The sequence below is a fragment of the Centruroides vittatus genome, unplaced genomic scaffold (assembly GCF_030686945.1).
Source record: "Centruroides vittatus isolate TY-2023 unplaced genomic scaffold, ASM3068694v2 contig_1683, whole genome shotgun sequence".
NCBI lineage: Eukaryota > Metazoa > Arthropoda > Arachnida > Scorpiones > Buthidae > Centruroides > Centruroides vittatus.
The window spans coordinates 768672-786850 of NW_027121024.1; the positions used below are offsets into that span (position 1 = coordinate 768672).

General features: G+C 33.0%; 1 protein-coding gene across 1 annotated transcript in view; it reads left to right on the top strand.

Annotated features, from left to right (window-relative positions):
* Window positions 1-17779, top strand: part of LOC136969016 (uncharacterized) — a 150173-nt gene extending 132394 nt beyond the window's left edge. The window contains exons 3-14 of the mRNA XM_067263091.1: window positions 606-673; window positions 2801-2890; window positions 3302-3475; window positions 8925-9031; window positions 9182-9296; window positions 9377-9599; window positions 9793-9857; window positions 10083-10157; window positions 11051-11251; window positions 11330-11415; window positions 16731-16842; window positions 16916-17779. Coding sequence (XP_067119192.1) covers window positions 606-673; window positions 2801-2890; window positions 3302-3475; window positions 8925-9031; window positions 9182-9296; window positions 9377-9599; window positions 9793-9857; window positions 10083-10157; window positions 11051-11251; window positions 11330-11415; window positions 16731-16842; window positions 16916-17019 — 1420 coding nt within the window. The 3' untranslated portion in view covers window positions 17020-17779. The remainder of the gene's footprint in view (window positions 1-605; window positions 674-2800; window positions 2891-3301; window positions 3476-8924; window positions 9032-9181; window positions 9297-9376; window positions 9600-9792; window positions 9858-10082; window positions 10158-11050; window positions 11252-11329; window positions 11416-16730; window positions 16843-16915) is intronic.
* Window positions 17780-18179: the final 400 nt, after the last annotated feature.

Below are 18179 nucleotides of genomic sequence, written 5' to 3' on the forward strand. Positions count from 1 at the left end.
CATTCTTCTATGACTTCTGTTATTGATTTTTAACCCCGCTTAGCTGCAATTCTTACGAATCCACCGCTTCAATATTCATATTTCATTCTCTAGAAGGGGGAACTTACACATCGTATCTCCCCAAATCTACCCTTCAGTATCAATTTAGTAAAAATCTCACACGTCAATTCCCTATGCAATGTTCAATTTAACCGCTCCTAGCCCATTGATTTCTTTTTTTACAGGAGGGATAATCAAATGTGCGATAATGGAAAGGTAATCATATCTGCAATTTGTTTCTCATCCCTACACTTCTTGTGTCCTGAGTACATTTAAAATATAAGAAAATCTATTCGTACCCACTTATCGATTTTCCTCATTAAAGTGGAATTCGGCTAAGAGAAAAACTTAAGTGAATTTAATTTCATTTCGCAGATTTCCTCTTAAGCTGGTATCAAAGTTTGAGTTAAACCGATTATAATTAATTGAAATATAAATATTTAAATATTTTTATACCATTAATTTACTAAGTAATATGTACGAGACAGTGTTTAATTGCATTTATAGGTTATAATTTGTCCCCGCTTAAGATTAATCTTTAATTAACTGTTTTTTTTTTTTTCCAGGTATGATAGGTGTTTTCGTTGTATGGCACTCTACGAGAAGCACCCAAACGTCATACAGTATAAAGAAAGTAAGTATATTTATAGAAATTTCGTGAAGGGGAATAGTTTTTGAGAGTTATTTCTGTCATTCTGTCATGTAGAATCTCTCCAAGTTTGTAAACTGAACTTCAGAAATGAGTTATTTAACCATTAGAATATAATTAACGAGTGTTTTGTTCGTTGGTCTCTTTCATTTTCCTGTAGATAAATTCTGTAAATTTGATATTTGGGTGGTCTGAAAGAAATGTTTTAGCTACTGAAAAAGAATATTTGGAAATTTTTTTTTTGGTATCGTGGAAAAAACTACTGTTGTAAAAATATAAATACAACTAAATAAAGAAGAGGAAAAGCACAAAAAATATAAAAAAGATCCTGGATGTAAATTACATCTTGTGGTATTCTCTTAACGAAATTCTATAATTAACTCCTAATAAACAGGGCCATACATAGTCACATGTGCAGGAGGCACCACTCTGAAGTCCCCGCAGATAAAGGCCCTTAAGATATTTTGAAAAATAAGAAACACAAAGTTATCTTGTAAAAGTTACTAGGTTAAAATTAGTCATGAACAGATAAGATGTTTAAAAGCAAAGGGGTCCGTCCCCCTTAACTTACGTGAGAGAGTATTTTTTGAAAAATTATCTATAAAGGAGGCCTTACAAGAATTTAGTGCCTGGGCCCCGAGAAGTATAAATACAATCCTGCAATAAACTAAAAAGACTTCGATATCCATGAAATTTAATACTTAATGTAACATTTAGCAATGCCAAATTTTCCAATCTAGCCACTAGTTTCGCGAATATCCATTAATCTTTCAGCATTTCTTCATAAAGAGGAGTAACTGAATACTTGATACTTCCAGTTTTAACTTATGAGGAATATTTTCAACTGTACGACCATATTGGAATAATATATAGCATTCTGCAAAGGCTGAATGTTTCAATGCTTTTAAGGTACTTCATCTAGAAGACATTTCACGAAATTTATAACAATAATTCAGAAGATTTTCAATATAAAAATAATTTTTCCAGATATATTTTCCAACTGAAACACGTTCAGAAAAGAAATTTTTTGGCTTTTCTCTCATTCGAAGCCGCGGGACGTCCACAAATTATACCGTGTGAAAGCCTCCTGCGATGCGATGCAACAATTTGTTTACGCTACCGCTCGAAAATATTCATTTATATTATTCTTTACATGTTGTGTAGCTCTGAAGCAGGTTTAAATTTTCATGTACACTCTACTGTACATCCACAGAGCTAAATATATTAAATAGTACTATATTTTGTACTATAAAAGTCCAATGATTCTTCTTTAATAGGAAGGTTTTCTATTAATTGATAAGTATACTAAGTCGTGTGCTCGGTTGCTCGGGCTTAAGTTAAGAAGGGGTGGGCTTTAGGGGTTGTTGGGGGACACCCACATCATCTTTTCCAGGGGGTAAAGAATATCAATGAAAAATTTGGTACGGATACTTTGAACGGTATAGAATTCTTTACCTAACATACATACATAGTTTATCTTTCATATATACAGTAAAACCTGTCTAAAACGGAAACCTGCTTAAACAGAAAAAGTTCTTCAGAATATATCAATTTTCTATGTTAAAATAAGCCTGTTCAAAACGGAAACTTACCAAATAGGGAAAAAATATTCGGTGCCGTGCGATTCTGGCTTACGCAGGTTTTAATGTATGCAGATAGAAGATAAATAATGTTGTATTAATAAAAATAGGCAGGTATTTAAAAACACTTCTTAAATTTCAAATTTTATGTGATAAATATCATGTTGAGCCGATAGAAAATGTGAAAGAAGACTTTTATAGTAGAGTTGTAACAACCTAAACTACAATTTTAAAAATTTAAAATGGAAAAAGATGTGTAAATAGTGATGCAAAACGATAAAAAATGCAGCTTAATTTTTAAAAAAAGTTTAAAAATTTAGCACTAGTTGCTCATAAAAAACCAGCAATGATCGACTGTAACAGATAGCAGATGGTTGTCGTAAAGAAGACCCCACCTGACACGATGATCATTTTCTACCCTTCTAACAGTATCTTTACGAACTGCTTTGAAATATCTGGGGATAAGAATAGAAAACAGACTCTTAAAAATATTATATAACATATATATATATATTATTTTTTTGCCTTGCAGCTTACTGTTTCCCTACCCCAGACGAAATCTCCATAGCTCTTATATGCAAGAAGATCAATGGGGATGCATTACTTTTCTCCATGTTTAGACGTAAGTAAATAAAATAAAACCTGTATAAAAACCATTTAGTAAACGGAATATAAAAATTTTAAAGTGTATAAAACATAAATTATCGGGTTCACGGAATAAACAACTTGTAAATGTGGCATAGAAAAGTAGGCATTAAAATTTAATCATTTATGCCAAACTTTTAAGATATTTTAAAACATTATTTTAAGTTTATATTCTGTTAGCTAGTTAGATTTTCTGACAAAATCCTTTGCTAATAAGACAGATTTATTAGAATGTAATTAAAATTCCACTTGGAGTTGGTATGCACAGTTAATTTATACAAAGTACAGAGTAGTTAAGTACACTTCACGAGTAGATCCAAACTCCTCCTACAAGAGACTCTCGAAACTGTTATAATTGTTTAGAGGTATTTAATTTTGTTTCATTTAGTGAACACCCCACCTGTTCCGTGTCCTTTCGAAGGTCCTTACGTCTTCAGTTATAGCCAGGGAGGGCACAAGGAGTGTAGCGATCCACCCTCCACTGTGGATACTTGTACAGAAAACTCGAGGCTCCTCTTCAAATTTCAAGCGTGTCATTTCGTTCTGGTATCCGAGAGTAAAAGTGAGTATGCTATTTTTGGACGTTTAACCTGTTTCAATGGAGCAGTGGCCCAGTTTTTGATATCTTTTTGTAAACTGTCACCCTCTTACGCCATACCCACAAGCCCAATTTTCAAAGAAAATTGATTAAAATAGCACAGCATCCTTCGATCCATCAAACTCTCTCTCTCTTTTTTTTCCCCCTTCCTCTTGCAGTAGACTCGCTAAAGTCGGAATTTTATAGGCACATTTTCGTGGCAATCTTTTAAAATTTGGCACATAAATATCGATTCAATAAAGATCTTGGACACGAGTAATACGACGAGGGCCACTAAGCTAGGTTGAATTTATAAATTCTCAAATTTCAAAGGGTGATTCACAAGTGAACCAGGCGTGGGAGTTGTTAACAATTTGGCAAAATGATTTTGTAACTGGTCCAGAATGATGCGAATTTTAACGTCATAGTAACATTTTTATACACCCGTAACAAAAAAATAAATTGTGTAGAATTAAAAAATGAGGTTTCTTACTACGGTCACTGATCCCTTAAGGAGGAGCGAATTTATCACAGAAAAGAAAATAATTTTGGCTCCATAATCCAAAATTATTTTTAGGAGGGAGTACAATTCTTATTCCTTTTTTGTATAAAGCTTATACACTTTGATAGTGTCAACTTTTCGCTTGTTAAACCCACCCGGAACTTCTAAACGTATGAGTAATACGTTCAGCTACTGAGATAAGTGGACCTTAATTTCCTAGTTTCCTTTAAGAGGACCCATCGAATCGAAAGATGGCACCAAGTAGCTACACTAAAAGCATTCATTTGTTACCTACTTTATTGTTCTACTGTTATTCCCATGTTTGCATTAAGCATTATATAGAAACTCCATGAGCAGAAATGGTGACAGATGGTGACAGTCTACAAAATATCCGTGATAATAACGTCACGACCGCCATTTTTTTTCTTCCTCCCTCTGACGAATGACACTATTTTATATCCCCCAAACAATGCAAGAAACACGAGAAAAAACGATGATTGATCGCGCTTATTGACGTAGCAAAATATTTAAAAAATAAATCCGTAATGCAAGTTTTCTGCGTGAAGTACCCCCATATTGCATCTCAAGGTAATCCTCATCTGTGACTAACTTTTCTGAAGGATTTATTGGTTTAAAAATATTAATTCTACTATTAATTAACATGTCCCGAGTTTTAAAACTTTCGTTTAATTAATTAATTACAGATTAATTCGCTATAACGAGATCTGTGTATAATGCGCACTCCCGCATAGTTTCTAAGCTCTTTTTATTTACTTAAATAATCTCCATATATCGATGTATCTCCACCCCCTTTCCAAAAGTCAGTTTTATCCAATTACGTATCCAATTACGTGATATAGTCACTAATGGTATTAGTTCCAATCAGGGTGATTTTTTTTTTCCTTTTCTAACCGTCCTTCCCCTTTAAAGACGATATCAGTGATTAACTTAGTTTTCTTCTACTCTTTCTCCTCCTCCTCTTCTGTTCTGTCTTCTTTTTCATTTTCTTTTTTAATATTTTTCCCTCTTTCTTACTCTGGACAAATACAGAATGAAGTCTGTTTGATGATTACTTTGCAAATTGATCAAATAAATGAGAAGGGAATTAAGAAATTATCAATTTTAAAGTTCGTTAAAAAGTGCTGAGGATGCAAAATTTTTCAATATATATTTTTTTCTCTCTTAGGATATATCAAAAGTTAAAATTCTTCTTCCCGTACGTTGGCAGGTGCAGAGTTAAACTTTTCTTTACTATTTTAAGGATCTAAACTAAGTTTTATGCAGTGAATTGAAGGATTTGCAAGGAACATTTCCAGAGTATCTGCATAAGATCGAACCTCTATATAACGTCTTATAAGTATTTAGAAAGGGATCTAAATACAAACCAATCGAAGAATGCTCTAGTACCAGATGCTCTCTATCTTTACAACTCACGTAGATCTAATTACACAGCATTAGATCCTAAGTAACCTTAAATTCAGAACGTATCTTAAGATTCAAATCTTTGGAGATCGAGAAATATAATTAGACGTTAGATCCAGTTCCAAAGCTTTACTTAAGTTCTCTAAACGATCTAGAACTAGACCTTAAGGTTCCTTAGATATAGTTCTTAGATTTAGACCTAAACCTAAATGTTTTAGAACACTAAGTGAAGCGAAACTAAGTGCAGAATCTCCAAGAAGTTTGAAAGAAACGTACCACAAGTAAAGATAAAATTAGAAGAATATAATTTACAACGAATAAATAAGAAAACAAAGGACAATTTACAAAGTGGAGGAGAGAAAAGATTTTTACAACCAAGAATAATTTTAGTTTCCTATCAAGCTCGACTATCAAAGACGATCTAATTAGAAGCCAGAAAGAAGTAAAGAAGCTTAAGCTGCAAATAGGAACAAAAAAGAAACACTAACGGCACCGGAAATGATCTTTTTGCGTGGACACATTACTTCCGGAACATTTGGCGGGACAAAAAAAAGAGGAGAGGAGGCAGTTGTGTCAAAATGCTTTCTTTCGTATAGAATTTTCTTCTTTTTCTTGTTCCAGATTCACCTAGTCATCGGAGATGCTGATGGCTCTCAGTTCGAAGTCAACTTTAATTTGTCCAATACGTGGAACCAGATGGTGCAGGGAAGAGAAATGACTAGGACATTAAGTGAGGAGGGTGAAAGAGAGAGAGAGGGGGAAAAAAAGAGCGAGAGATATAAGCTCCCTAATAGGGGGATACGTGTTCCCTTCTGCAGAGTTTGACGGAGATAAATACGGAAGATCTACAATAATGTAATTTTTGGTCTGTATTACACGGTATCATATGTCATGCAGCGAGTCTGTCATTTGACAGTCGTGAAAGATTAACTTTCTGAATCACGGGTGTAGCACTTTAGCCACCACATTTCTTTTTATGAAAAAAAAAAAAAAATGTAGCTTGATTTTTAACCTCCCCTCTTCTTGAAAAATGCTCCGCTTCTTTGTTTCTTCTTCTTTAAACCTAAAAAATGGACAGTTTTTAACATTGCAAAGCGTTTTGTTTAGTGATACCGACTTTTTACGCAAGTAAAACCTCGTGTTTCGTGTGTGGTAACGTAAGATTTTTTTGAAATTTTTTAATTGTTTACGATTGGTCGCCCTGTTTAAATTATTGAAGCGCACCGCTGAAGAACTTTCTAAGCTTCCTGATGATGTTTCGAACCATTCACGAAAGTGCCCAACAATTACTAAAGGATAAAAACGTTAATTATAATTAAGCGCTTTACTACTACTATCAATCATCTATCTCCCTTATCACGTGATACAAGTTACACCCATGTAATAATAGGGTAAGCGATATTTAACGATTACGAGTAATGTATGGTCTTTGTTGCAAGTTTTGCTTCTATTTTTTCGCATGGTTTGTGCTTTTATTTTGACTTTTAACAAAATAATTAACCTACATACCTACGATACGCAAGTGATATTGATCGAGTGTTGGTCGTGGAAGGCCTGCAAGCTTCGTGAGGTGAGTTTAGATGCGTATACAGAACAGAAAAATGGAGAGTATATTGTATATCCTCAATTAACTCCGTGTATAGATACAAAATTCCATTTTTGAGGACTTTTTAGAGGGAATATACTCACCAAAACTGTTCTAGAATGTAGAGTAATTGTAACCGTATGTCGTAAAATACATAATTTTACTTGTAAAAAAGTATGTAGGAGCAAGAATGCGGGTGTCAACTAACGAGAGATGCGCTAAAATTAGCAATAACTACAGATATTTAGCGAATAATGGCGAATATTTCGCATATGGTAGGCAGTCTCCTGCTGGTAGGCACAGGGGACTATCACCTAATCTCCCCATCCATCCTGATATCTAAATTGCGTTACATTTCGCGCCTAAGTGACAAATATTCTGCTTTCGAGGCTGTCATCAAGTGGGGGGATGCACGCTTATTACCAAATTTAAGCATATCCTCCTGTAGAGATGTGCAATAAATCATTTTGTGAGAATTTAAAAATACTACTTTCACTTCATTTTTGCTCCTTATATAGTATCAGGTAGCATAATCTACAATCTAATCCCACAATAGAAACACCTGTCCTCACTTTGAGGTAGAAAAATAATGAGCTACAATTTTTATTTTAAATTAATTTAAAAATACAATCCATCGTCAGCTTATTTCACTAGTTTCCTGACAAAAAAATCAGCCAAAAATGAATTTATTATCTGTATAAAATATATATATATATAGATATATAGACATATCCCATCTATCAAACTCTGATCCTCTGTTCCCATTTTTTGTAAATGGTAGCTGGAAAACGTTTCTTCTTCACAATCGATCAAAATTAAAACTTCCAGGAGGAGTAAATCACCCCATTTTCTCCTGCAAATGGCCCTTTTTAAATTCTGTAACACAAATTCTTCCTGTTAATTGATTAGTAATTAGTAACTGGCTTCATTTAATATGTTAAAAGGAAGGAATTTTAGTAATCTAGGAAATAAAATTTTGCTTTGATGTAGTTTGACAAACATCTAAACATTCTCTCACTTGTTTTTTTCTCTCTTCTTCCCTTTTTTTAAACCTTTCAAGTGTTTAGATCCGGTATCTGCAGCTCCTTTCAACTTGACGCAAACTGAAAGGCTTTGATTTGTTTATCATTTCTTCTTCCATGAAAAGAAATATAATATGACAGCTTCGATTGGCAGAAATGTTCAAATTTTTAACAGAATGAAAGCTGTAAAGCTACTGTCCTCCAAGTAAATTTGTATTGAAAGAGAAATGGATAGAAAGGTCATTGTGTGGCTCTGTCCTGCTTCTCGGAAAAACCGGAACAGGTGCAATTTGCCTTTTTTTGATGAGGTTGTTTCTTTCTTGGGAATAGTCATTTCCAGATAAGCAATCTCTTCAAAAAACCTTATAACCTTAAATCCTTTTCCACTTCCTTTGACTACCAATGGGTGTGGAAAGTACAATATTAAGGACATTCTAAAGAATCCACCTGGGATATAATGCAGATCATACTTATCAGATATCTACCCTACATTGTGGTCATCTAAATGTCCAGACATTTATTCCAAACTACAATTCTTTTACAGTATCACCTAAACTCTAAATTCTACTTTAAAGAATTCTACTTTCTTATATACTTGAACAATCAATATTTTCAATTAAACAAGCGTAACAAAATAAAAATTGATTTAGAATCTTTTCTTTTGATATTAACCTCTGCGTAGAGCCATTAGCCATTAAAGAAGCAGAAAACTGTATCTTGGGAGGGAGAAAAAATGATGGTTGTGTGCAACAAATGAACTTTATCCTGTTATCTCTTGTGGTATCTACTCAGTCAGAATGCTTCTCAGAAGCTACAGATTCTGAATGTAAAACTAGAAATGCTAAAGTTTAATCTGATTGAAGTTGGTCAGTATTTTTATGATTTGTTTTACTGTCGTTACAGCCGAAGAACTACGATGTCTAGCTACATGGAAAGAAGGTTCCAAGTTTCTAGTTGGGAGACTCGTCCACAAACATGCGCACTCAGATGAAGAGGAATTTCGTTGTTTTGTAAATTTGATCAGTTTGATACCTTGCAAATTTAGTAAAGTGAAAATTTCAATTATTTATAACATATTAAAACAAAGTTTGATTATAATGGATATTTGTAGTTTTGTAATTTAATTTTCTATAAATTTAACCACATAAAATTCTGTTTAGGTTTATGAAAAGGTTGAAGATGAAGACAAATACCTGATTTCCCAGTCTGGAGATGCCACTTGTGATGGAATGTTTTCAGCGACAGAAGGGTCCAGAACCATGAAACTAACCAAAGGTAAGTACATCATTGCCGCACAATAATCAATTCAATACTGCTGTATTTTCTTTTTATATAAAATATCTTTACATTTCCAGTTAACTACTCTCACGACCGTTGCCAGTTTCCAAGTTGGATGGTATGCTCTCCTGAATGGAAGAATCTCAATGGTTTACAAACCTATAATTTAACTGAAGAAAACAATTCGTACAATATCTATAATGCTACTTCAGGTAAACTGGTCACAAAAGTGCTGTGTTCTAGAGAAGATCAAAAAACTGTAACTTATACTCAATATGTTGTGCACGTGACATCAGACTGGTGAGAATTATGTTAAATTGGAAGCGTGTAAGTTAACAAAATGATTCAAGTAAATGTTACCTTCGATTGAAAACTTACAGTGCAAGTACAAACTACATTAGAGTTATCACTTCTTTTTGTTAACTTGCACGCAAACCCTCACATGATCAAGATTATAAGTGATTTATATAATTAATTTGTTAATTTATTTCAGCAATATTGGTTATTCCTGTCTCAGGATACATCAGCGAGCACCTCACGTTGTTGAAATGCAAACTGGTAGAGTGATTATGTACCATCCTTTATGTGTTTTTTCAAGGTTTATGCTTATCTGAGCTTCATTTCCTACAGAAAAATTCAAAATTATAGACACATTTGTAAATTTATAGCTTCTCCACAAAATATAGTACTTAAAGACAAGATGCTCAGATTCATAAACTAAGAAAAACACAATTAATCAATTAACAAACAATTTTAACAGTAAATTTACTGAATATATTACAGGTAAAGTCGTCAATAACGAAGCAGAAGCCTGTAATAATTTCGATCCGCTCTCTTCGGACTTTGTAACCCTTACCAGTAAGTTATGCCGTCACAAATCCGAGCCATTAGTTAAAGTTTAATTTATAGGTATAAAATAATATTTAAGAGGAAGAAATTCAAAGATTCTGAAAGCAAAAACTAGCTACATTAAAGGGGATAATGATTGGCAAAATGTGGCATGAAATACATCATTAACATATTGATGATCATAAGTGAAAAATATGAAATTAAAGAGTTTGGAAACATCTGGATATAAGTACTTAGTTTCTAAAAAAAACTAAAAATGGATAAATTTTTTATTGAATAAATGCTGTTGGATAATGTAGAACCATTGTTATATTCTAATTTTAATTATTCATGTATTATTACTAACTTGTAAACCACTTAACTGAGGTAAAAGCAAATTTAAATATAAAGAAAACTTTGGAAATTTAATGAGTTTTCTATCGAGAAGCACTTTCTTTCCAAAGAGGGGTTTTTTCCATTCTTAAATTTAATCTAGGACATGACATGGTTTTCATTCATGATGGTCTTTCTAACTATATCTTTAATGGAATTCATCTTGAAAGATGATAAGCTTCAGTTGATTGCTTACGTCGGGAAAAAATTGTGAAAATTTTTCTAGATACTGTTGTCCCTTGTCGGCAGTTAGAAGGTTATTACCAATGATTAATGACTTCGGCTTGGAAAGTAATGATATTGTGCCTGGTTTTGGTCCGGTATTGCCGAGAAACAGTTCATTGGTGACAAGTAAGAATGACACGAAAGGAATAATTATTCAATTTGTTTCCACCTGTGAGAAAAACAACATAAGATAAATGTTACCAGAACTGGTATTAATCAAAAGGAACTAACTTAAACTATTTATAAGAAAGAGATACTTCTTGATAAATTCTAACATAGAAATTGTAACCGTCTTGTTTTAACAGGTGTAACAGCAAAACCGAGGGTCTGTCCTCTAGTGGGAATTTACTTTCTGGAAGGATCGCATGTCCAGTTAGCTCACTACCATTCCCCAGAAATTGTGACCACGTCGTGTTCGGAATACGCCATTTTAACTTCGGGATGCTCAATGGGGGAAGACAGGATGGATTTACTACAAGAATGTGCCTCTAGCAAAAGGACACTTGGTTTGTAAATTAAATGCAAGTTTAAAATTAAATTTCATATCCAAAAATGAAACAGAGAAATCTTTTTTCTGAAAACAGGTTTCAATTGTCATGGAAACTGGGAAGAAAATGGTACGCATTATGTCATTGTAAGCTCCACAGGTGCTAAAAATCATCTGTGTATAGTAAGTAGCATTTTTCTTACATATTCTTCAACTTTTGATTTTTTATAAATACACAAAAACATGGATAATTTAATAGATTAAATCAGACATATAAGGATTAAAGTATGTAGCAAAATCTACATTCAATGAAACACAATTCAACTACAAGAATTAGTTGTTTATCTCACACTTATAATAAAATAATCAAAATTATATAATACAAATAAACTAGTTTTATTAATTTTGAACAATTCCAATTCCACTAAGGATCATGGCTAAGTGCACTTATCGAACAAACAACCCCTCCTTTTAAAATTCACAAGAGAAATGAGATTCTAACCTGTAACCTAGCAAATTAAGAATCTCACACACCTTAGCAACAAATCAATGCTTCATTAAATATTTAACGTTAAAACTCAAGTTGCTTGTTCAATTTTGTGCATATCTTATTAATGAAACAAGACTACTGAATTTTCTATTTTATCTGCATATTCAAATTTCTTACATTTTAAATAATTATCATCATCTTTTTGATAAGAAATGACAGAAAATATATCTGTCTGTCACATTAGTTTACATTATGTCTTAATGTACTTTTTCCTCCCACCATCTCCATGCACCTGGCTATCTGGGGCTTTTGAGGGATGGGGATTGATGAGGTTTGGTTGGGAGAGGGTGATGAAATTAATGGTCTTATTAACTAAAATGTACAGTACATTTATTGTGCTAGTATTTACAATAATGAAACATCAAAACAAAAGAATTGCTTGGGCTAAAATTAAGGAGTGGGCTTTAGGGTTGGTGACCCATACAGTATTTTTTCTAGGATGCTGAAGAATATTTATGCTAAATTGGTGCAAATATGTTGAACAGCATAGAATCCTTTACCTAACACACATTTACTTGACTATAAATCCTTGAACTGAATTTAATCACTATATATATATTTTTTTTTACTTAAACATTCAAATGATGGTTGTTCTGTAAGATTAGCATCATTCTAATTTGATGATTAGAAATATATCACCTTGAAAAGCATTGAATCAAACAAATTGTAATTAGCTAACAAATACTTTTTATTGATATACTTAATTAATTTAATGCTAATGGTATCACATAAATGGAAGGCTATAGAAGCATAGAAAATCCTGAAAACATTGAAGAATACTCTTGAAGCTCATATACCTTTAGTGCTCTATTTACAAACATTATGGTCAATAAAATAGATTTTATTTTGAAACATATTCTCCAAACAATTTCCTATTCATCTACTCTTAATCCATATACTGGCACAAATGAGAACTTTTGGACTTGTTAGTTTTGGTAATACTGATTCTCCTGAGAATTTCTTGTATTGGATGACCTTAGTAAAGTCCAGAAACATGATTAATTGGCTGCTGTTCACCAAACAAGAATTAAACCTGCTGGTGGAAAGATTAATATTTATATTTTGTTGTTTACTAGAATTATTTAAGCATTAGAATAATGTTATTAATATAAATGAAAGGTACATTATTTTCTACAACCTTCTGAATAAATGATGCAATACTGCATTCAGAGTGTCCTTGATCCTGTGGATTCAGAAATCCTTGTTGTTCATATTATTGAGATTTTAATAACAAATTTCATATTTGTTGATAACTTAACCACAGTAAAGCTGAATCTAGGAGCAATTCTTTGGATGCAGTTTTTAAATTGTACGAAAAATAAATGTTGTTATTATTAATAAATGTGCATATAAAATATTAAAACATAAATATCTTAATATTTTTATAAAGAAATATAATGAAACACTCATTAGTAATCAATAAAAAAAGCCTTATAAGGGAGAAGTCTATTACCTCTCTAAGTTGGTGCAGCTGACAGGTTTGAATCCTGTCGGCTGCACTGATGTAGAGAATCCATTATCATTACAGGTATCATTTATAATCATCTTCAAACAAGAATTTTAAACATTTTTAATCTTATAAAATATGAATTTTGTTATCTGTTACAGTATTTGAATCTTTTTATCCATTATGGCATTCAAAATTTAGAACACTCTTTTTTTGATTTTTTTCACTTTCAAACTTAAACTTTAGCATTCTTACAATGACAAACACATACAATGAATAAAAGAACATGTAAATATAAATCCAGCAGTATATATCATCAAGTAGCATATATATATATATATATATATATATAACATAAATTATACTGTACATAAATTCTTAATACAGTCTTTTGGCTAAAACCTTTTAGGCTATACTTCTTCATACCTTTTACAACCCTTTGTTTATTACTTTTAAGACTATTTGTAAAGAGATTGGATGTGGGCTGAGAAGACTGCACTTGGGGAGAGTAGGTTCAACATCACTACACTTTGAAAGGATGAAAATATATAAACAAGCAAACACTTCTAGTTGTAGGATGGGATGTAAATACATAATTGTTAGTTTAACACTGGCAATAACTGAAAATATATTATTTGGTATTCTCTGACTTGGATGTATTATTATATAAAGACAAGACATTTATCATATCAAATAAAATATTTTAGTTCTGGGTTGGATTGGACTGTACTGCACGTAATTGCAGTGGCAATGATAAAAGCCCAAGAAAACAAACAAGTAAGATCAAAGTAGTTTTAGCAGGTGTATATAACCAGCTAAAACTACTTAAAAATATATTAAAGCTTCTTGTTTCAGTTAATTTTAATAAAAGTATTTCATGCACTATGTAGTGAAGATATCAGAGACTTATCACGCCATTACTGAGGATGAAGACATCAAAATGACACTTCTGTCATTAAATTAGAATGCAACTATATTTCTGGTATGTATTTTGGTCCTTAAGACTCTCTTCAGCCATATATGAATAAATAGGCATCTGCTTTAGATTTACACATTAGCATAATATCCATTCACTAAAAGTATTTCTTAGTATGGAATGAATAATAAATATGTTCGATGATTGTAGTAGATATTTAGTATCTATAAAAAAATACTTGTAGAAAAACCGGAAACAAAGGTTTAGTATTAATTCACATGCCTCTTTGTCCTTATTTTCTCTGAATAAGGTTTTCCTCGATTGCTAAAGCCAAAACACCAGTGCAATACGTCCTATTAATAGGCTATGTCCTCATAAACAGAATATATAACAAAGGTTTAGTGTGGTTAGTATCTACAACAATGTTTAAGAAAAAGGTCTTTATGATAATAATGTTTTTAATGAATGACCTTTTTCTTAAACATTGTAGTAGATACTTATCACACTACACCTTTGTTTCCAGTTTTTCTACAAGTGTTTTTTATAGATACTAAATATCTACTACAATCATTGCACATCATTTTATTATTTGTTCCATACTAAGAAATGTTTTTAGTGAATGGGCATTATGCTAATGTGTAGATCTAAAGCACATACCTATTTATTCATGTATGGCAGAAGAGGGTCTTCAGGACTGAAATGTATACCAGAAATAAAGTTGTATTCTAATGATAGAAGTGTAATTTCAATGTCCTCAGTAACAATGTGATAAATCTCTATCTCTGCTACAGAGTAATTAAAAATATTTTCACACTGGTAAAATTCAAGAACAAATTTATTAAATCATTTGCATAAAAAGTAGATCTTTGCAGTACGCATTTAATGTGCAAGTTATTTTGTGAATCTTGGCCATGTGTTACATAAATGGAAGTCTAAAGAGCATATGTCAGTAATCTAAGTTATGCTTCTAACACTATTAAATTCATATAGCCTGTACCCTACACATACTTGGTTTCCGCACAGAGGCGAGCTCTTCTGTTATTAACTAAGGCCTATCGCACCACTAGTAATGTCAGCCTACAAGCGATTGCACGAAAATTACCCATAGACATTGAGATCTCTATGAAAACGAAGATGCAACAAGCCAAATGGGGAACGAATATTCAGATAGGCGACATCACAATTGAATCTGCAGATATTGAAAGGCCTCACCCATTTAGTGATACCATTACCCCCACTTACAACTTCTCAAGTTGCTGGAATAACCTTAACAATGCCAATATCCAAATATACACCGATGGCTCGGGTATTGACGGTGGTGTAGGTTGCACTTATGTTGTTTATGACAACAGTGAGGAAATTCACAACCAAAAATTCAGACTACATCCGCAATGCAATGTATTCCAAGCGGAGCTTCTGGCAATCAGCAAGGCCACGAACTGGATTAACAACACCTACTCAAATTTCAAGATCGACATCTACACTGACTCGTTATCTGCCCTTAACATCATCTACAGCATCAAGCTCCATCCACTTGCAGTGGAGATATGGAACAACATCTGCATATCCAATAATAACATTCAAATATTCTGGGTCAGATCACATCAGGTTATGGAGGGGAATGAGCAGGCGGACGCCCTTGCAAAAGAAGCTGCCCTCGACCCAAACATCTCTTACGACTACGGCAAAATCAGCCAAGGGACTCTTAAACGGCTTCTGCGGGAGGAGGCCATAGATGCATGGCAATCTCACTGGAACGAACTTGGGCACCACATCATTAAGCAATTCATTCCTGACCTCCGGCAACACAACAAAATAAAGTGGTTTATCCCTGACCACTATACTACTCAGTTTTTGAGTAACCACGGGAAATTTGCTCACTACTTGGCAAGGTTTGTCAATAGAACGTCTGACGAGTGCCACCTGTGGGGTTAGAGACGTAGCTAACCATTACCTATATGACTGTACTATAACTGCCAAAGAGAGAACTGAAATGAGTCTTCTCCTGAATGAAATTAACATAGACTGGCCCTGCGACCTTATCGACATTTGGAAAAGTCAAGAGATCTTCCACGCCTTCAAAAGGCTCGCAAAAAAGATGATTCTTACTAACAATCAGCTGCTCCAAGATGGGGCAGTTGGGAGACCAAATAGCTCCTGAGGGGCTGCGCTTTCGGGTTTTCCTCTCCCCTGCTGGGCGGCAATGCCGCCCTTCTCTTTAGGTACAGGGGATGTCATCTTGTTCTTTCTCCACGCGATACAAGCTGTAACACGGTGATTCGTGAAACTGTTTTATTTTATTGTTTTATCCACTCTATATTTTCATCTTGTCTCTTCAATGTAGCATTCTGTAGCGCCAATTATATTGTTTCCTACGCCCTGGTTGTGCCACTGGCAGGTACAGGGCATGTAAAATAAATCTTTACGTCAATAAACCAACAATACAATACAATACAATACAATACCCTACACATACTAACATAGACTCGTTCTTGCTCTTCACAGATGCAAGTTAGTGTTTAAAGTTATTATATAGTAATGTCATTTGATGTTGGTATTTTATAATTTATTTGTATGTTTTGCAGGCGTATACAGAAAATGAAAAAACTTTGCAGTTTTCGGGTAGTTTGGAGACTTGTCCAAGGAACATACAATTAGGAAGGGATGGTTTAATTGCTCTAAATGGTACAAACAGAGGTAAGGAGTTCAGAATATGTAAATTTATAATAAAATATGGAATATTTTTAATGAAATATATATAAATTTCCAGGATTATGTCAAGATAATTCTGCACCAATCAACCATATCACATCTGTGACCATGTTGTTCAGTGTATTGCTCACATTTAGCCTCGTTTCCCACTGTTTTCGGTGATACCTTGCTCCTTTTACTGATATCAGTAGAAGGGGGATACAATTTCAAAAAATAATAATAATAACCTGTTATGAAAAATGAATTTAGGTGATGGTACTGCAGGGACAAACTACCGTTCCCACCGAATTTAAAAAGAAAAATAAGGGCCTTTCGCTTCATAAAATGTTAATTTCTGTGGTCACAACTGTTATCGAAGCTGTGAATTAATTATTATTATCATTTTCATCCGAGACATGCTAAACAAAAAGGATTCTTAATTTTGGGAACAAAAATTTTGATCACGAATGTAACGAGACAGGAATCAGGTCCGGAGTCGGAATGCGGAGCGGGGAAACGTTTCTCGACGCTAACGGGTTGTACAGCTGCTTCTCTTACGAAAATTACAAAACACAAAGCAACTCAGAGAGATATGTGGAGGTTATTGGTGACCTGTATTTGCTGCCTTAGGATATAACTTTACACTGTTATCAGCTCACCGTCTGTATATATAAATAAAAAAAAATAAACAAATAAAAAATATATATATATATGACGACTGCAATGGTAGAAACAATCCCTTTCAGTTCCTTCAGAAAATGGGATTGACGATGTTATCATATGTAGCAAATTGGTGCCTTCAAAAGCCTGTTTTTCATCTTGTATGAAGGAAACATATATGAAAAAAAATGACGATGACTTAGAAGAAAAAATTAATTGTAAAAATTTGTTTCATCTGAAAAAACAAATCATTGCAATAAAGCTGTAGATGTTTTTTGCTTTATGATGATGAAATTTATTATTTATATTAACTCCGATTTTATTTTAAGGTGCTCGGTCATAAAAATAATACAAACTGTTAGTCAAACATAGCATTGGATAGGATGTATTACATAATTTGATGATAGTTTCTCATTTAATTTAGTGCACGTTTATCTAATCACTTACACCAATATTAGAGAAAACACAAGCACCAACTATTACTATGGAACATAAATCGCACACCTTATTAAGCATTTTAGATATTTCATCCCACTTCCTATAGAAAAGCCCAAAAACATTCATCTGATATTTGGTTTAAAATATCAGATGAATGTTTTTGGACTTTTAAAATGACTAACTACACTTTTTATAAACTATTTAACTTAAAGATGTTGATATCTAATAAGAAATCATTAAAAACA